The 21487-nt window shown below is 42.1% G+C and overlaps 1 protein-coding gene across 2 annotated transcripts in view; it reads right to left on the reverse strand.

The window, feature by feature from the left end:
- The window catches only part of Mylk3 (myosin light chain kinase 3), a 54765-nt gene extending 33772 nt beyond the window's left edge, over positions 1-20993 (reverse strand). The window contains exon 1 of one of the 2 annotated variants that reach the window (XM_051195033.1): positions 20813-20993. In XM_051195033.1, the coding sequence (XP_051050990.1) occupies positions 20813-20899 (87 nt within the window). In that variant the 5' untranslated portion in view covers positions 20900-20993. Of the gene's footprint in view, positions 1-3805; positions 4439-20812 lie in introns of those variants that run through there. The other variant, XM_051195032.1, reaches the window with a different exon arrangement.
- Positions 20994-21487: the final 494 nt, after the last annotated feature.

Consider the following 21487-nt stretch of genomic DNA (forward strand, 5'->3'; position numbering starts at 1 on the left):
TTCCCAGTCCTGTTCCCTTCTCATTCCTTTGTTCCTGGGCGTCAAGTATTGCATCCATCCATCCATCCATCCACCCGTCCGTCCGTCCATCCATCCATCCATCCGTCCGTCCATCCATCCATCCAGTGTGTGTGTGCGTGTGTGTATGTGTGTGTGTGTGTGTGTGTGTGTGTGTGTGTGTGTGTAAGCATGACCCCACTCTTGGAGATCACATTCCTGGAAGTGGTCTCCTCCTTCTACCACTGGTTTTCAACTCAGTTTTCAGACTTGACAGCAAGTGTCTTTACCCACTGAGCCATCGTGCACGCCCAAGGACACTAAGTTTTACTCCACCTTTCTTTGCCTTCCTTCTTTGTCTTTCTGTTGTCCTTTTGGTGTGTGCACATGTGCAGGTCAGAGGACAACCTGTGGGAGTCAGTTCTCTCTCTGTTATGGCAGTCCTAGGATCAAACTCAGGTTATGCCGTCTGGTGACAGCCATTTTTACCCACTGAGCCATCTTGCCAGCCCAGTTCTGTTCTTTTAATAGTAAGGGCACAATACATGGAGAACACACAGCCCAGCGCATAAAAAAAAAATGCTAGCTGTTGCTATGATCCTCACATCATCGGTGTGGCCCAGACCTGTGCAGCAGACAGCCCCTCTTCCTCCCTCTCTCTGCAGGATCTATCCTGCCACTCCTGTTCAGGAAACTAGAGGCATTGTCACAGACCGCTTCATCAGTAGAGGCTGACTTGTGCACTGTTCTGAGGAAGCCCTTGTTGGCTCAGATAGTCCTTTCCCTCCGTTTCTCCAGTATAGGGAGCTTCCTGTGTCCACCCGCCCATGCAGCCTGGTGTGCTGGGCCCACCCATAATTGAGCCTGAAGCTAAAGGCTGCTGGCATCTAATGATAATCTAATTCATCGTTACAAAGTTCAGTGAGCACTTAGAGGATGAAGCAGATGATAGGTGGTGTGCTGGGGATGTAGACCAATGGCAGGACACCTGCCTTGTATATATGAGGCCCTGAGTTCAGTCCCCGGAATCACCACAAAAATATAACATAATCAAGGAAGACCTTGACCAAGTCCTGGCATAATTTCCAAATGTAATAGCCAGTGCTAGGATATAATGCAGTTCTACATATGACTACTGCACCCCTACAAATGGAGGGTCTCCAGAAGTCTGTGGAGTCTGGGTTTCAGCATGGGGAATATTTTCATCCCTGACAAGCAGAAGCATGTTGTGATCCAGTCAACAATCTAATGGGAAGACAGGACCCAAACCATCAGAGAGTCAACAATACACAAATTAAGCACAAAGACCAGAGGGCCGTGCAGACAGGTAACACTGCAAGAATGAAAAGACAGTCCCTGGCTTCCCCTGTTCCCCAATGCCTATACATTTACAACACAGGCATCAGTTAGTTCTATTATTCTGCAAAAAGCTCTTACAAACAAGTAAAGAAAGGGTGGGAAACAAAATATGAAAGAGGAGGACAGGTTGTGATCAGATTGTTCTCTGAAAATGCAAAGCTTTTGGATACATCATTCTGTCTGCTCTTGGTCATGTTTGAGGTCTTCCTTAATAAAAAGACAGATTTTTATGAATTCAAAAGATGAATCCATTTTATAAGACACCACCAACTGCTTCCTTTGGGTCTGACTTAATAAGGAAACTAAGGATTTTAAGACGTTTAAGACATTCGGGATGCTTGAATGCTAACTTCAAATAATACCAAAATTGTTTGCTTTAGGGATATTTTAACAGCAATATGATTATGTTTCTGAGATAGCTCTTATCTTTTAGACACAAGTGCTAAATTCTACTTGTTGCTTGTTTATTGCAGTTCTGGGTTTGAAACATGGACCTCAGGCATGCTGAGTAAGATCTCCCTTTGAGCAAAACCACTCATTCTAGCTTAGTTCCCTGCCTTATAGGAGACCTCTGCTTCTCAATAGCACATTATCCAACATATTAATTCTCTTCCACTATTCACTTCATTCTGATGAATGAAAAGTGGGATCTCATGTGCATTTTTAATATTTCAATACAAAAAACTTCAAAGACAAAACAAAACAAATCTCTTCAAGAACATTCAGGACACACAGGAAATGTAGTATTTGCCTGCATCCTCGATCTTCCTGTAAACTTAAAGTCATCTACATATTATACATTGTATACATTGTGTCATATAGTTCCTAACTTAAAGTGCTATGTAAATAGTTATTATCTTGTAGCAGAACTACCCCCCAGCAGGGGGTGGCATTTACTCCCCACACTGAGGAAAACTAAGGAGAAAGCCCTTTACGGAAGCCATAATGAACCTCTGCCCACAGTCCCTGAATGACTTATTATTTTCTTAGACAAGGCCTCATATAGCCCAGGCTGGCCTTAAGCTCCTGGTTCTCCTGCAGGCATGTAACACCATACCTTGCCTTAAATGACATTTTGAATGGCTGATTAGGCTTTATCCACACAATGTGCTCTTAGCTGCAGAACCTTTATCTGGATAGCTCACTGGAACCTGGAAACTGAGTCTCTGGGGTTAAGGGGAAGGTGTCAGGAAGAGCTGCTTTTCATATGAGTTTTTCTTGGATTTATCCTTGCTCTCTCTCTCTCTCTCTTTCTCATTCTCTCTCTTTCTATCTCTTTCTCGCTTGGGTGTTGGGGATTAATTCTAGGGCCTCCTATATAAAAAATGCTTTTCTTTTACTGTGTTAAATTATCAAATTAGATTCATTTCAGCTTAATTTTCTTTTTAAGGTCATTAATTTGATTTATTTTAGGGGTGTAATTAGATTCTTTTTCTTTCACAAAGTCCAAGCTGGTTATCAGTGGCCAGAGTGGCTAATTGTGTCCCATTTTCTCTGCAGGCCAGCATCTCTAGGGCTGCAGAGCAGGGAGCTGAAGGAGAGGTGTGCTCCAAGAGGGAGGAGCTTCATACAGAGAATAGAGGGGCAGCTGGGTGGCCTGGGACCTGTTAGGATGGGAAGGAAGGCATCTTCTTCAAGCACAGGCCTCATTAGACCCAATCCATCCCCTGCCAGGAACAACTGATAATCACAGAATCTTAAATGGTGGCTCCAGACTATCTGGTGTTGCTAAGTGGCTGGCCCTCAGCTGTTCCCAAACAGGATGTTCCCTACACACAGGCACACACACACATACACACACACATACACACACACGCACACACACGCACGCACGCACGCACGCACACACACGCACATCCAATGGACAAGCTTCTATTAGTCCATGAGTATGATTATACAACCCTTGGGAACAGCCACTCCCAGAAATGCCATCTTTCACCTTGGGGGGGGGTCAGGCTTCTGCTTGTTTCCCCCTGTGAGTCACTATCAACATTTATTTCCCCAAAGGCAGCTACACACTTTGCCCACTCTGGCACAAAGGACAGTGTAGGGGGCAGTGAAGGCTGTGGGGTAAATTGACCATGTCTCTTATTCCAGGTATAAAGGGACAAAAGGGGGCAAGAGAGAAGTCCTAGGGATGTTAAGCGCAACACCCTGTTCTTCCTCACAGCTAGTTTGTCCCTAACATCTAGGTGGCCTGGAGTTGCCAAGGACCTGCATTCTGACTGGACCACTACCTCATCCTTTGTTAGACAGAGTGGGGATTATTGGGCTATATAGAAATCCATCTATAGTCTGTAGACTCCCTCTTTCATTTCCTCATAGGCAGGACACAGAATACACGATAAGAAAACAATGTCCCCAGCTCGTCTAGGAATCTTTTCTTGCCCAGTCTTCCCGCCAGGGTCCGGGAACCCCCTCTAGCCAGGGCAGGGAATACAGAACCAACCTCCTCAGAGCGGTCAGCCAGACTGCCTTTCCTCCAGGGCACGGTCCCTTGGGCGATGAAATCGTCCACCTTTGAGTTCTGGAATGTGGCCCCCACCAAAGTAACAGCCCTGTCCACAGCCACCATGGTCTTGAAGAGGGCTTCGAGCCTGGCACCATGCTGGGCACCCTCCTGCCGCACAGCCCTCACCAGCTCCAGGACCTCGGGCCATGCAGCCTGAGCAGTGGCTGGAGGAGGGTTGTCAGACCCTGCCAGACCCAACTCTCGGGAGGCCTCCAGCCGGTGCAGACCTTGTTCCAGGTGGTCCATGCCTCGGCACACACACTGCAGCTTCTCTGTGACATCGTCTTGGAAATGCAAGAGTCTGTCGACCTTCTCACTCAGCACACTAAGTTTTTTGTCCATGGTGACTAAGCAGACTCTGCCCAACGCTGGCAGACCCAGGGAGCCCAGACCCTCGGGATCCTCCTCTGAAACCCCTGACATCCCAATTCCGGCTTGGTAAGGACAAAGGCAAGGAAAAAGAAGCACCACAGGCCTCTTTCTCACTTGGGTGGTAAAGTCTGGAAGACCATTGTCCTGGTAGGAGCCTTGCTGCACAACACCAGCCTACCCACCCGCTGCCTGGGCTGTTTGGGGAACTGAGAGCGCCAGGTTCTCTGTGTGTCTGCTTCGCCTATCTCCCACTCAGCCTCTGCCAGAGAGTGACAGGCTGAGTTTGGCCCAGGCCCTTCTCTTGGGGCCTCTTTGACATCATGGTAACAATTAACATTCCCCCTTAAGAGGCTGCTGATGGCAGATATTTTAAGAATCTGCCAGGAGAAGGCTGGGGTTCACACAGCTGGTGCTAAAGGTTGGGAGAAAATGTAGTTAGCATACCCCACCTCCCAAAATAAAATACAGAAAAGCATGTTCTCATTAACATATAAATTCACTTTGACCTTTTAAATGATAAAATCATATGTATGCTAATGAATTGTCTTAAAATAAAGTCCTTTGTGATTTATTATTAGCAAAAAAAGAAGAAAAGAAAAGAAAAAGAAAGGAAGAAAGAAAGAAGGAAAGGAACGGAAAGGAAAGAAAAAACAATTCCCTAAGAGAGAGTATCTGTCAGCTGGACTATGCAAGGTGATTTACAGACTCCCAGACACTGAAGAGATGGTGTTCCACAGCCACACATGCATTTAATTCACAACAAAAGGCAAGAGTGAACTTCTGCCTTTTACCATCATGAAAAATTTAATGTTTCTGCAAACTAAAAGCAGACTTCTTGTTGCTATCTGCCACTTGAATGATACATGAAATGTGGATTTGTACTACCTGTGTGGAGAACCTACAGAGTTTGCCCCTACCAAACATGCACATGGGTCCCTACTTGTACCTAAAACTAGATCTGAGAAACAACTTAGCAGTGACCCCCTGGCTCCCTGTAATGATGAACACACCAGACAACCAATGGCTAAGTTTCCAGGCTCTATTGTGTCCCAGAGGACAATGAGAGCTGTGCTTCTATGGTTTTTCAAACATTTTATCTTCAAAACTTCGTAGCTTGCATGAGACTCTTACAGAAGAATCAGTGTCTGAAGTGGACACATTCAGGTCAACACTGGGAGGGACACGAAGGTGAATTTGCACCTCAGAATGCCAACGATATCACAGAGCAGTCTGACGACTCTCGTCCAGTCCATTGTGGGAAAGAACAGAGCCCAGAAAGGAAAAGGTGTCCAGGGCACACAGCCACATGAGCTCTGAAGGTGGTTTTGCCAAGACAGGGAAGTGTCCAGGGAAGGCGGTTTTAATGTCCCTCCAGGTCCCCTTTACTGAACACAAGCAGTTTTGTAAACTGACCTGGAAATTTGGCACTCACATGCACCGTCAAGCCATTTTGCTATGTTAAGCCATAGGTGGCCTTTCAGTAGTGACCTTGCTATGCTTGATCACAGCCCCTGCACTCATCCCATCCCTCTTCAGGACACCTGTTCCTCAGCATGGGCGGGTCCAAGCTCGTTCCTGGGAGCAGTCCTGAGTGTCGGTGATGAAATGAGCTCAGTAAGGTCAGAATGGGCTTGGTCTATCCTATTAGTGAGATTAAAGACAGATGCACAGAGTGGAGGTGCGGCTCAGCTGGTAGAGTATTTACCTAGCTTGCACAGAGCCCTGGACTCAATTCCTGCCAATACATCAACCAGGTAAGGTAGTGTACCAGTCTGGCAAGGATGACGATTTCCTGCAGAAACTCTCGTGTCCCTCACTTCAGCTCTCAGACCATTGAAATGATGGACGTGTGAACCACAGTCTCTGAGAAGAAACTGTGTGCAGAGGCTGATTGTTCTAAACAAGAAGGCTGGGCAAAGTTTGGAAGGTTGCAGCTTCAGGCTAAATTATGGTTTATGTTGGGTGATCTTTAGCCTACCAACAGCTATCCTTAGCCACCTGTGTCAACCCTAACATCCTGACAGATAAAAAACTTGGGAATGCATTAACTTAGCAAAACCCTCCCCTCCACAAAGGGAAGAGCTAAGAATGTTGTCTCAGGGCTGGAGAGATGGCTCTAGATGGCTCAGAAGCTTAGTTGCCAGTGCTCACAGGGTGGCTGACAACATCTGTAACTGCAGCTCCAAGTGACTTGTTACCCTCTCTGACATCTGCTGACACCACAAGTCATGTGTGATGCCATGAATCATGTGATACATGCAAACTTGCAGACAAAACATACACAGAGAAAATAAATACACCTAAAATAAAATCTTTTCAAAGAATGTTATAAGAAAAGTCCTGAGGCCTGTTGAGATTCTGCCATCTTGCTATGATGACCTCTCTGATGTTTCCACCAAATGTATTTTAAAAGTTCCTTGATTTGTGGCTTTCTTTGTTCTGCTCTCATAAAAACTCCATGAAATTATTTTCATGTTGGAACGCTGTATTTGGGAAGACCTAAAGCTATGTTCCAGGGACCATGGTCAGGTGTATCTTAGCGCTAAAGGAATCTATCTCTTGCTTCCTCTGACTTGAGAGCTGTGTTTTTTGTGTTAATCTCACATTAGAGTGCCCTTAGGAGTTGCATGGCTAAAGGAAGGAAGGCTAAAGCCAGGGCCAGCCTGAACAAAACTTCTCCCAGAGAGAGAATATTATATTTCTAGATCACCTTGAGGCAGTGTGGAGCCAGAGCATGGATCAGAGCTGTGCAGCTTTTGACCAGGACTGCTTAGATATGTATAGTTCTCACCTCTACCTAACCCTAATACTTAGGACCGTGAAGACAGACCTGGGTGGGGCTCACTGGGTCTGTTTGTCCTCTTTCCCAAAATGGCCACATTGACTAATTTCCCTTTTTCTGAGCTTTGCTTGAATTGGGTTCTTTTAATGGGCTCATTGAGGACAGGTGAATGATCCTACCTTCAGGCAGTGACCCCATCTGGTGAAATCATAAAACTATGAAGGAACCAAAAGGCACATTTGGAGGGGGGCACCATCCACAGAAAGTTGGCTTTGGATGGAGAGGAAAGGCTAGAAGGTTCTAGCAGTTGCTAGTGTCATATTATTTCAAGGGCATTTTTCTATCTTATGCCTTCAGGAGGCATCAGCTGCTTTTTCCATGGTAAGACTTTATGTCGCTTCTATTGGATTATTGCTAGATTTTGTCCTCATGATAATATGAGTGATACGTATATTTATTGAGGCCTGTTGTAGAATAATCTGTTTGTACACTGTGAAAATTTGTCTCTTGGATTAGTTTAATGAAAAGCTGAACAGCCATTAGCTAGGCAGGATTTTCAGGGCAGAGAGGACACTGGGAAGAAGGCAGAGACCTGGGAGTCACCAGCAAGATGGAGAGGAAGGCACATGGGCAGTGCAAAGTAAAGTTAAGCCACACGGCAGGAAGTAAATTTTAAAAATTGGGTGAATTTAAGTTGTAAGAGCTGGTTAGTAACAAGCCTAAGCTATGGGCCAAGCTTTCATAATTAATAAGTCTCTATATCATGACTTAGCGACTGGCAAGAGGCACAGAAAAATCCACCTACAGAGGCTGTGATATAAAATGCTTTACTTGCATGTTTGTAAAATGTCCTTGTTAACTTTCCTTCAGGGGCTGGAGATGGCTCCATGGTTCAGAGCACCTGCTACTCTTGTGAGGACCCAAGTTCAGTTCCCAGCCCCCATGTCAGGCAGCCCAAACTGCCTGGAACTCCAGTTTCAAGGGATACAATGCCCCATTACCACTTCAAATGGCAATTATAGAAGACTTAATACTACAAATAAAAATTCTGAGGATCTATATTAGCTTACTGTGTGAAATGTTTAAAAGGTCTGTTTCATTGAGTCATAAGAGGGAGACAGATTGATGGCTTACATTTAATGAATTACTAAATTATTAAAATATAACTTCATTAAGTGGTCATAAAAAATATCTAAACTTGTTTTTTTGGTAGATAAATGTAATATTTGGGGGAATCAGCCTGTATTTAAAGATAGTTTTACACGGTTTTAGTGCCTTGGTCTATTTTATTTTATTTTATTGAGACAGGGTCCCACTATGTAGCCTGGTTGGTCCCAAATTCACAGAGATCTGCCTGCCGCTGCCTCCTGGGTGCTAGGACTAAGGTCATGCACCTGGAAATAGAGCCAGAAGGGTCTGATTCTCAAGGGTCCTTTTGTTGGAGTTTGAGAACAGGGAAATGGGACAGGCTAAACATCTGGGCAGCTGAGGAAATGGGACAGACAAGATAAACATCTGGGCAGCTGAAGGAAGAAAAGAGATTAAAAGGGAGCTATAATAATAATAAATAAATAAATAAATAAAAAGATTTTTGTTTTGTTTTTTCAAGACAGGGTTTCTCTGTAGCTTTGGAGCTTGTCCTGGAACTCTCTCTATAGAATAGGGTAGCCTTGAACTCACAAAGATCTGCCTGTCTCTGCCTCCTGAGTGCTAGGAAAAAAAAGAATTTATTATTAAAAAAGACACCAGAAACTTTTGGGGTATATATATGCATACATACATAGTACACACGTGAGCACGTGCACGCACGCATGTGTGTGTGTACACATATTACCAGCATACAGTTTCAACATCAAATCCATTTAGAAGCTTGCTTTTTCTTTCGTTTTTTTTTTAAACAAAACAGTTCTTTCATTGTAGTACAGAGAATCAGTGCCCCATTCCCCATCTTTATATGAATATTTCTTCCATATGTACCTTTGTTCAAATAATTCTATTTCCTGGAACTTGTCTGTTAGGAGTCTTGGTGCTGCAGTAGACTATGCTGAGTGATCTGTACTCTAAACTTGGCTGGGTTGTATCTCAGTGGGCAGATGATCACCAACCTACCAGAGGCTCTGGGTTCCATCCCCAGCACTGAATTATAGGGCAGTGAAGGCACACAAGCCTATAATTACAGGGGAGAGGGATCAGGACTTCAAAATCATGCTTAGCCTCAGCCAGCTCTAGGCCCTCTTGGGCTCTATTAGACCCTGTCTCAGAACAAGAGAAAACCACATTGTCTATTAAAAATTGTAATGCTGCTATCTTCTCTTTTCTGCTATGACTCTGATTATTGAGCTATTATTAGGTCAGTGTGGTGGTTTGAACGAAATTGCCCCCCCCCAGACTCTGGCATTTGAATGCTTGAGGAGGGGGCTGCTTCAGGAGGCTTGGAGGTGTGGCCTTGTCAGAGGAAGTATGCCTCTGGGGGTGGGTTCTGAGCCTTCAAAAGACTCCCTCCATTTCCAGTTCAGTTTCTGACAGTTCAAGATGCAAGCTCCTAGCTCTTCCTGAGCTTCCCCACTGTAATGGTGATGGACTCTTGTCTCTCTGGAGCCGGAATCATGAGCCCACCATAAGCCCTCCCTTCTATAAGTTGCTTTGGCCATGTGCTTTACCACAGCAACAGAAAAGGAAGTAAGACAAGGAGCATTAAGAGGAATTTAAAAACGAGTTTATATTTAAAAACAAAAACATTCCCCCAAATCAGCATGCTTCCACCACCTCACACCCTTTGTCTTATCATAAAAGTCTACAGCTGAACTTGAATTCATCAGTTTTCCTTTCTAAATGAAACAATGGGCAGGCCTAAGAAACAGCTATAGTTTCCTTTTCCTCTTTGCACAGTTTGAAAAGACATCTACCTTAGTAACTAGACATTGGATATACTGCCCAGTTATGTTTGCATGGGAAAAGCAGAGCAAAGGCAGAGGTCTGTGAATGCTTTCCCTTTGTTTCCGACTATCTGCTGCTGACCAATCTTCCCTAGTCGATAGCATTTTAATACTTTGCCCTGCTGATTGACTTGGAAGAATTTCTGTGCTTGTGTCTTGAGTTTTTATCTTGCCTCCTAAGTGCATGATTTAGGGAATTTCAATAGAGGGAACAAGCCAATTTTATAAGTTTTCATTTTGCCAAATAATATAAAAGTTTTCACTCAGTTAAGAAGTTCATCCAGTTATTGTTACAGAAAAAGTATACTATTTTTAACACTTTGATAAAGGTCTTAAAATACTTGTGAGTTAAAAATTAGACATAATTCAATCTATTAATGTCCAAAATACATTCAAAATTTGGTTTTCCTTTCTAGTTATCCATTAATTATGTCATCAACAGTTCAGAATCACAAGGATGCTGAGGAAGTAGGCTGTGCTGCTTGCTAGCTCTTAAAATGTGGGTGATTATTTTAAATAATTTGGGTGCTTGTATAGCATTGTTTGTTGGAGACCTTGGAAAATTACAAGGCAGTCTTTAGCCATAGATAGTTATGCCATCTTAGGACATTTTAAAACTGAAGTCCATTGTACTGTTCTTAATCACACTTTATATGTAACCTAAAAGACAAGATTTGATGTCTTGGTAAAAATTGATTATGTTCCAGATTTGGGCTACTTGGGAAATTACCACACCACAGTCCAGATTCATTTAAGATGTGGCTAAAGGGGGAACAATAGCAGGAGCAACCCGAGCAGTGGGCGCATCAGGCCACAGTGTGGTCCTGTTTCCCCTTGGCCTCGAGCCAGGTTAAACCAGGCATGGAGAGATGCAAGGCAGCCACAGCAGCACCCTAGACCAGAAAGAGTGAGCAAACATGGGGGTTGTGGTCTATGGAGGGCTGATAAGACAATGCCTCCCATCCACAAGCTGTAGCTAACATTGCTCTTTAAAGGGAGTTCCAGACCCAGGAATTGCCAACAGCCTGTAATTACAGCTCCAAAGGATCTAATACATCTGGCCACCATGGGCACCAGCTTACAGATGTGCATGCCTACACACACACATACACTTTAAAATAAAATAAAGTTTATTTATTTGTATTTCATGCATAGTGGCCTCTAGAAACTACGAAGTGCCTCTAGGCCCACTGGAACACCGGCATCAACATCATGTCAAGCCTTGGCAACAGTTGCAGCCAGCAGAAACTATCCAACCACCAGAGACTCAGCCTCTGTCCCCGCCTGCACCTAGAGGAGCATTACTGGATCCTCAGCATCGCCTGCAACTGGAGGAGTGAACACGGGAGCATGGCCCAGCCTGCACTGAGAGACTACCTGCATGTGGGCCCATCTACTCCTGGAGGAGTAATCCCCAGGGGGTCAGCCCTGCCTGCACCTGAAGGAGCTTTCAACAGTGCCACAGACTCCAACTACACCAATTGGAGAAGAGGGACTCCTGAAGCACAGGCTCCACCTGTACCAATTAGAGGAAGAGATGCGTAGACAGTAAGGTAAGAATACATTCAACAACACAAAGAACAATACAGCAACACCAGAAACTAGTGATTCTACATCAACAAGACCTGAGCATCCCAATGCAGATGAAGCAGAAGAAAAGCATATTTAAAAAGGCTTTATGAAGATGACTGAGGCCCTTAAAGAGAAAATGAAAACTCCCTTAAAGAAATGGAGGGAAAGACAAACAAAACATTGGAAAAAACCACCAGGTAGTGGTGGCTCATGCCCTTAAATCCCAGCACTTGGGAGGCAGAGGCAAGTGGATCTCTGTGATTTCAAGACCAGCCTGGTTTGCAAGAGCTAGCTCCAGGACAGCCTCCAAAGCCACAGAGAAACCCTGTCAAAAAAAAAAAAAAAAAAAAAAAAAAAAAAAAAGGAAAAGATCAACAAATCCCTTAAAGAAAACAAAGAAAAAGGAATCAAATGGGTGAAAGAAACAGTTCAAGATTTAAAAACTGAAATAGAATCAATAAAGAAAACACAAACCAAGGGAACTCTGGAAAAGAAAAATCTGGGTAAACAATCAGGAAATACAAATGAAAGCATAAACAATGGACTACAAGAGATGGAAGACAGTATCGCAGGCATTGAAGATATGACAGAGGAAATAGAATCATCTGTCAAAGAAAATGTTAAAGCCAACAAATTCTTAACACAAAACATCCAGGAAATCTGGGACACCATGAAAAGACCAAGTCTAATAATAATAGATAAAGAAGTTCAGCTCAAAGGCACAGAAAATATATTCAACAAAATCATAGAAGAAAACTTCCCCAACCTAAAGAAAGACATGACTATGAAAGTGCAGGAAGCTTAGAGAACACCAAATAGACTGAAACAAACAAACAAACAAAAAGTTCCCTTGCCACAAAATAACCTAACCCTAAACATACAGAATAAAGAATAGTAAGAGCTGCAAAGGAAAGGTCAAGTGATATATAAAGGCAGACCTGTCAGAATTATACCTGATTTCTCAATGGAAACAATGAAAGCCAGAAGGTCCTGGACAGATGTTATGCAGATACTAAGGGACTATGGATGCCAGCCTAGACTACTTTATCCAACAAAGCTTTCAATAACCATAGATGGAGAGAACAAGATATTCCATGATGAAACCAGATTTAAACAATACCTATCCACAAATCCAGTCCTATAGAAAGTATTAAAAGGAAAACTCAAACCCAAGGAAGTTAGCTACATCCACAAAAACACAGGCAATAGATAATCCCACACCAGCAAATCCCTAAAAGAAACACACACACAATATTAACAACAAAAACAAAAACAAAAATAACAGGAACTAGCAATCACTGTTCATTATTATCCCTTAATATAAATGGGTTCAATTCACCTATAAAAAGACACAGGGTAACAGATTGGATACAAAAACAGAATCCATCCTTCTGTTACATACAAGAAACAGACCTCAACTACAAAGAGAGATGTCACCTCAGAGTAAGAGGATGGGATAAGATTTTCCAATCAAATGGACCTAAGAAAGTAGTTGGTGTAGCTGTTCTAATATCTAATAAAATAGACTTTAAACTAAAATTAATCAAAAGAGATGAATTAGATCATTTCATATTCATCACAAGAAAAATCCATCAAGTCTCAATTCTGAACATTATTCCCTAAATACAAGGGCACCCTCATTTGTAAAAGAAATATTACTAAAGCTTAAATCACACATCAAGCAACACACACTAATAGTGGGAGACTTCAACACTCCCCTCTGACCACTGAACTGGTCTCCCAGACAGAAACTTAACATTGAAGTAAGGGAACAAACAGATGTTATGACACAAATGGGCCTAACTGACAACTGTAGAACATTCTACCCAAACACAAAAGAATATACTTTCTTCTCAGCACCCCATGGAACCTTCTCTAAAATTGACCGTATACTCAGTAACAAAGAAAACCTCAACAGATACAAATATATTGAAATAATCCCCTGTATCTTATCGGATAACCATGGCTTAAAGCTAGAATTCAACAACACTAATTTTTAAAAGCCCATAAACTCATAGAAATTGAGCAAGGCTCAACTGAATCACCACTGAATCAAGGAAGAAATAAAGAAAGAAATGAAAGATTTCCTAGAATTCAATGAAAATGACAGCACAACATATACAGACTTATGGGACACAATGAAAGCAGCGCTAAAAGGAAAGTTCCCAGCACTAAGTGCCTACGCAAAGAGTGTGGAGAAATCTCACACTCTGACGTAACAGCACACCTGAAAGCTGTAAAAGAAGAAGATGACAGGAAATAATCAAATTGAGGGTTGAAATCAAGAAAATAGAAACAAATAAAACAATACAAAGAATCAATGTGACAAAGAGTTGGTTCCTAAAGAAAATCAACAAGATTGACAAAACTTTATCTAAACTAACCAAAAGACAGAGAGAGAATACCTAAATCAACAAAATCACAAACAAAAAGGGAATATAACAATAGACACAAGGAATTCCAAAGAATAATTAGGCCAAACTTCAAAAACCTGTACTCCACAAAATTGGAAAATTTAAAGGAAATGAACAATTACCTGGATAGGTATTACTTATCAAAATTAAATCAAGAACAGATAAACAATTTAAATAATCCCAGAACCTCTAATGAAACAGAACCGTCATTAAAAGTCTCCCAACCAAAAAAAAAAAAAAAAAAAAAAAAAAGCCCAGGACCAGATGATTTCAGTATAGAATTCTACCAGAAATTGTTCCACACAATAGAAGCAGAAGGGTCATTGCCACGCTCTTTTTACAAGGCTACAGTTACCCTAATACCCAAACCACACAAAGACACAACTAAGAAAGAGAACTACAGACCAATCTACCTCATGAACATTTATGCAAAAATACTCAATAAAACACTGGCAAATTGAATCCAAGAGAACATCAGAAAAATTTTCTACCATGATCCAGTATGTTTCATCCCAGAGATGCAGGGATGGTTCAATGTTTCAATGTATGAAAATCCATCAATGTAATCTACCATATAAACAAACAGAAAATAAACCACATGATATATATATATATATAATTATATACTGAAAAGCCTTTGACTAAATTCAACACCCCTTCATTATAAAGGTCTTGGAGAGAATAGGGATATGAGGAACATACCTAAACATAATAAAGGCAATATATAGTAACCCAACAGCAAACATAGAACTGGAGAGAAACTCAAAGAAATCCTACTGAAATCAGGAACAAGACAAGGCTGTCCACTTGTTTCCATATCTATCCGATATAGTACTCGAAGTTCTAGCTATAGCAATAAGACAACAAAAGGAGATCAAGGGGGATACGAATTGGGAAAAAAGTCAAACTTTCAATATTTGCTGATGATATGATAGTTTACATAAGTGACCCCACAAATTCTACCAGGGGACTACTACAACTGAGAAACACTTCAGTAATATAGCAGGATGCAAGGCTAACTCAAAAAAAAAAAAAAATCAGTAGCCCTCCTATATACAGATGATAAATAGACCGAGAAAGAAATCAGAGAAACAACACCCTTTACAATAGCCACAAATAATATAAAATATTTTGGGGTAACTCTAGCCAAACAAGGGATAGACCTATATGTCAAGAACTTTAAGTCTTTGAAGAAAGAAATTGAAGAAAACATCAGAAAATAGAAAGATCTCGAATGCTCTTGTTTAATAAGGATCAGGATAAACAACAGAATTATATCTAATACAGTGTCTCTGTGTATTATTTGGGGCTGGCGTGGCAGTGGGACCAGAACGACCAGTGGAAAATCTATTCATAACAATGGCAGCCAACACGGACCGAAGAACTTCCACTTAAAACTTAACAAAAGCTTAAAAAGGTGTTTTAGAAACAAAAGAACAGAGATAATCAAGGCTTCTTGGTAGCAGCATTTTCCTCAGTTGGACTCTGTTTTGCTAGAGACAAGCAGAAATTTGCACAGCTCCTTTAAGGGAGATTTCCTGACTCAGCATAAGCGGCAAAAAATAGCAAGGCTTTTAAAGAGCTCTGCTAACGACTGAATGGTGTGTACTAGAGCTGGCAATGGCAGTGACCACATTTCCAAGCCAGCAACATGCTGCTGCATGGCAGGGTAGACCAAGGCAGTGAACACAGCTCTCAGTTCTGGCGATAAAAGTACCTGTTGCCATCTTTGATAGACCGCAGCTAATACAGCTATGGCTTTCATTTTAGCAATGTTGTTGTTTACCAGATAAAAGACTCATGGCCACAAAGACAGATTCACATTAAGAAAAACTGCTAGGGGTTTCCAGTGTGTTTTAAAATACATGTAGGCTTTGGAGAGAAAAATAATAAAATGGTTTTAAAAAGACAGAGAGCAGCTGTGTGTGGTGGCACACACCTTTAATTCCAGCACTTAGGAGGCAGAGGCAAGCAGATCTCTGTGATTTCAAAGTAAACCTGGTATACAGAGTGAATTCCAGGACAGACAAAAGTTTCATAGAGAAACCCTGTCTCAAAAAATTAAAAAAAAATAGAAGTAGAAGAAATAGAGTAATAAAAAAGCCACGTAAAGATGGAAAGCACAGAGAAACTTTGGATACTATACACTATTCTGTTGTCTTTAAATTGTTTGACTGCTGAGGAAATAACAACTACTGTTAAAAGAAATGCTTCTGACAAAGACATCTGCTCAACTATGTTCATAGCAGCATTATTTGATATAGCAAGAACCTGGAAGCAACCTAGATGCCCCTCAACTGAAGAATGGACAAAGAAGATGTGGCACATCTACACAATGGAATACAACTCTGCAGAAAAAAAAATAATGGAATCTTGAAATTTGCAGGCAAGTGGATGGCACTTGAAGAAACCATCCTGAATGAAGTAACCCAGTCACAAAAAGAGAAACATGGTATGTACTTGCTCATATATGGATTTTAGACCTAGAGCAAAGGATCATCAGCCTCTAATTCACACCACCAGAGGAACTAGGATACAAGGTGTATTCTAAGAGATTCACATAAAGTCCCTCACAGAAGGGGGAAGGGACAAGTCCCCCAGAGCACATGGGAAGTGGGGGGGGGCAGTGAATGGAGAGAGAAGTAGGAGAAATTGCAGGCCTTGAAAGGCCAATACTCAACTTCACATGGAAAAACCAAAAATCAAGGTAGCCAAAACAATCCTGTACAGTAAAGAAACTTCTGAAGGCATTGCTATACTTGACTTTTAAGTTCTACTCTACGGTTACGGTAATGAAGACAGCTTGGTATTGGCATAAAAACAGACAGGTGGACCAATGGAATCAAATCAAAGACCCTTATATCAATCCACACACCTATGAAATCCTGGTTTTTGACAAAGAAGTCAAAATTGTACAATAGGAAAAAGAAAGCAACTTCAACATATGGTGATGGAATGCTGACATGTAGAAGAATGCAAATAGAACCATATCTATTGCCATACACAAAACTCAAGTCCAAATGGATCAAAGACTTCAACATAAAACCAACCACACTGAACCTTGTAGGAGAGAAAGTGAGAGATAGCTTTGAATGCATTGGCACAGGGTGCTACATCCTAAATATAATAGCAGTAGTGCAGACACTAAGAGCAACAATGAATAAATGGAACCTCCTGAGACTGAGAAGCTTCTGTAAGGCAAAAGACACAGTCAATAACACAAACAGGCAACCTACAGAATGGGAAAAGATTCTTACCCACCCCATATCTGACAAAGGATTGTTCTCTAAAATATACAAAGAAGTCAAGAAAGTAGACATCAAAAGACCAAATAATCCAATAAAAAATTGGGGTACAGATCTAAATAAAGGACTCAAAACAGAGAAATCTCAAATGACTGAAAGACACTTAAGGAAATGTTCAACATCCTTAGTCATCAGAGAAATGCAAATTAAAATAACTCTTAGATATGATCTTATACCTGTGAGAATGGCCAAGATTAAAAACACCAAGGACAGTTTACGCTGGAGAGGATGTAGAGAAAGGGGAACACTCCTCTATTTCTGGTGGGAGTGCAAACTTGTACAGTCATTTTGAAAATCAGTATAGCGGTTTCTCAGAAAATTGGGAATCAATCCACTTCAAGACCCAACAATACTAATCTTGGGCATATACCCAAAGGATGCACATTCATACCACACACACACTAACATACTCACATACACACTCACACACACACACATATTTGACATCTGTTCAACTATGTTCATAGCAGCATTATTTTTAATAGCCAGATCCTGAAAACAACCTAGATGCTCCTCAACTGAAGAATGGATAAAGAGAATGTGGTATATTTACACAATGGACTACTACTCAGTGGTAAAAAAAAAAAAAAAAAAAAAAAAAAAAAAAAAAAAAAAAAAACAATGACATCTTGAAATTTGCAGGCAAATGGACAGGACTAGAGAAAGCCATTCTGACTGAGGTAACCAAGACCCAGAAACACAAATATAATATGTACTCGCTCGTAAATGGATATTAGACATAAAGCAAAGGTCAACCAGACTCCAGGCTACAACCCCAGAGAACCTAGATAACAAGCAGAGACATACATGGATCCACCTGGGAAGGGAAAAAGACAAAGTCTCCTGAGTAAATTGGAGCATGGGAGCAGGGGGAGAGTGGAAGGGGAGAGGAGAAGAAAAAAGGAGAATGGGGAAAATGTATAGTTCAATAACAATAAAGACATGACCAAAAGAAATAAATAAAAGCTTCTGGAAATTAGAAACAAAACCACACAATGAATAACCAAAGTCAGACATCAGACTTCTCATCCTGACAACTGGACAGCAGAAGACAGTGGAGTCAGACATAGACTTTTAGATTGGAAAGCATTTCCCTTCAGAATATTGACTACATTGCACCCGTGCCAGAGAGTTCTGTAGCTCGAAAAGACCTAGAAACATGGGCGCTATAATTCCTTTTCTCACCGCACCCTCACTAGGGGAACTGCTTTAAATATGAACTCCAGTCAAAGTAGGGAAAAAACAGTTTCAACACAGTTGAAACAGGAGGATGAGGAATCCCCCAAAAGAATAGCTCTAAGGGAGTGGGGGCCAGTATGTAAAATAGCTAGGTGTGGTAGCCCATGTCTGTGATCCTAGCACTTGGCAAGTAGAGGCAGGAGGATCAACAGTTCAAGCTGGAAGTCACTGGAACTACATGAGACTGTGAACCCTAGTCTCAAAATCCAGCAACTAGTCCCTACCCTACACACACACACACACACACACACACTAACACACTCACACACTAACACACACTCACACACTTGCACACACTCACACAACTAACACACTCACACACTAACACACATACACTCACACACACACACACTCACACACTCACACTCACACACAATCACACACTCACACACTCACACACTCACACACTCACACACAATCACATACACTAACACACACACATACACACTCCATACACACACACAGTTTTTCGTTTTCTTGTTGGAGGTTGGGGGGTAACTTATACATGCTAAGCAACAGACACACACTCACACATACACACACATACACACGAACACTCACATACACACACACACTCACTCACACATACACAGTTTTTCATTTTCTTGTTGGAGGGTGATTTATACATGCTAAGCAACACACACACACACACACACACTCACGCTCACACTCACACAGTTTTTGTTTTGTTGTTGTTGGGGATTGGAGGAGTGATTTGCACATGCTAGCCAAGCATTCTACCCCTGAGCTATACTCTCAGTCCTAAGCTATGTGAGAAATGTTAAGAGCTTGGGGCCCCAGAGTCAGAATGACTAGATTTAACTCCTGCCTCTCTATCTCCCAGTTATTGGCTAGAAGGATGGCCATAGGTTACCTAACTTCTGAGTCTGCCCTTCCTGCCTGTTCTGTGACATAAAAAAAATTACTATATATGTATCTCATGGCATTGTGGAAGGTTGAAGGGGTGTGCTGAACCTTACAAGGTTTATCGGTGATTGATACATTGAAAGTACTCAGCAGTTAGCCTGATGGTTGGCAAGCATGGCAAACAGAGAACAAACGGAAACAGAAGCCCCAAAAAAGTCTTACAAGAAAGAATGATGCTAAAGTACAAGCATTGATGTAGCAATGAATATATATCGCTATAATGAAATAAAAGCTCTATTATGGAAGAACAGAAATGTCTCGAGACAAAGATGAGCTTCAAAGCCTGAATGAGAAAAGCCCGTCTCCATTTATCTAAGAGGAAGTTCAGGGATGAAACTAACAACAAAATAACAAATAGAGGAGCAAAGAAAAAATAAATAAAAACAGCTGAGCCAAGTGTGATGGCACACCCCAGTTAATCTCAGCACTCGGGATGCAGAGAGAGCTGGATCTCTGTGAGTTCAAGGCCAGCCTGGTCTACAAAGCAAGTTCTAGGACAGCTAGGGCTACACCACAGAGATCCCTGCCTTAAAAACAAAAAACAAAACAGCTGAAAATTTTCCACAGCTGTCTGTGGGAAAAAGAGATCAGTTTTGGGGAACTAAAGGCTCACGTCTAAAAACCAGAACATGGGGAACCCTCCTTTTTGTATATTTATAACAATATTGTATATGGCAGAGATGGGTCCTACTCTAACAAAACCAAATATTAAGGCATTTTTCCAAGAGAAGAAAACAGATGTCCAGAGAGTGCCTCTCAGAGACAGCTACAAACAAACATGAGAAGTACTTCACCCGTCTGCCTGGAACATTCTTCCTCCTCATAGGAGGCTTGTGATACAACGTGGTTGACAATGAATGTCAGTCCAACACCTGCACACTGTCTAGCACAATGTTAGTACTTTTAAATTGCAGAGATTAAGGCTGCCATCCCCGCCTTCTGCCTGAAGCTGTCAGTCCAAGAAGGCAGCTTTGGATTGAGGAAGAGAACACATTTCCTCAGTCTCCAGTCAGTCTGGGCTACACCTCTGTACTCTCCACATACAGCATTAGACGTCATGCTCAGAAGACACACACATGTCCTCTGTGGAGCCAAGCTTAGGAGAGGAAAGCAAATGGAGATCAGTCCCAGGAACCCACACAGGGCTTGGTGTCCACTGAAGAGTTAGTTGACATTTGACATTGCCTGTCCTTTATACCCTGCTAGTAGCTAGGAAGGCCCAAGATGGCTATCCACAGACTGTACCCATCAAACAAAGTTTTCTACTGACTACATTTCTTTGTCCAAGAGGGCCCAAGCCCTGGGAACAATTGTCATTGTCTCCTTTAGTCCTTCAACCTTACCGATTGTTCCTTAGGCTCTAACTTCAAAGCATAATGGCTTGACGCCACCCTTACCGCAAATATCTGGGTGTAATCTGATGCCCGCTGCTGGCCTCTGGTGCTGAGCCTGCACAGTGCTGGGACAGGGCACAGAGTTCCCATCCTGTGTCCACAGTGGCCAAGTTGTGTTTACTTTGCCTGGAGATAGATGTTGCCCAACTATGTGGAGCCCTGGGAATGAGGTGGGCTGGTTGGCTGGGTGTCTCTGGAAGAGCTCAGGCTTAGTGATAAGCCTGGTATTTCCGCTTATCTTTGACCCTCTCCAGGCCCCAGAAGCTTCCAGAGGCTTCACTCAGTTATCTGCCTTGCTGGGCTGTATCTGCCTTCCCAGGAGGCCTACTTCCTGCATCACTTAGCAGACTAATTGTGAAACAAACACCATGCGGTCCAAAGAGGGCAGAGGGAAGGGAAGGGAGTCCTGAGGCTGCACAGGCTTAGAGGAATTGGGAATCCTTGTCTTCAGCCTTTCAGGTCAGAGGAGGTCCCAAGCAGCCCCAGAATGGGTCAGAGGCCCTAATTTTCTTCTATAGGGTTGCTCACACTCTGGCTGAAAGCCTAACTGATCACCTCTGGGCTGGGAGGTTACAACAAATACCTTCTCAAATAAGGGACACAGGAAGCCATAACTAAGTATAGATTCCATAAGAACTCAAGCATGCTGCAGCTGGGAGAAGGCAGTGACTCAAGTCT

Source organism: Phodopus roborovskii, unplaced genomic scaffold (genome assembly GCF_943737965.1).
Source record: "Phodopus roborovskii unplaced genomic scaffold, PHOROB, whole genome shotgun sequence".
Lineage (NCBI taxonomy): Eukaryota > Metazoa > Chordata > Mammalia > Rodentia > Cricetidae > Phodopus > Phodopus roborovskii.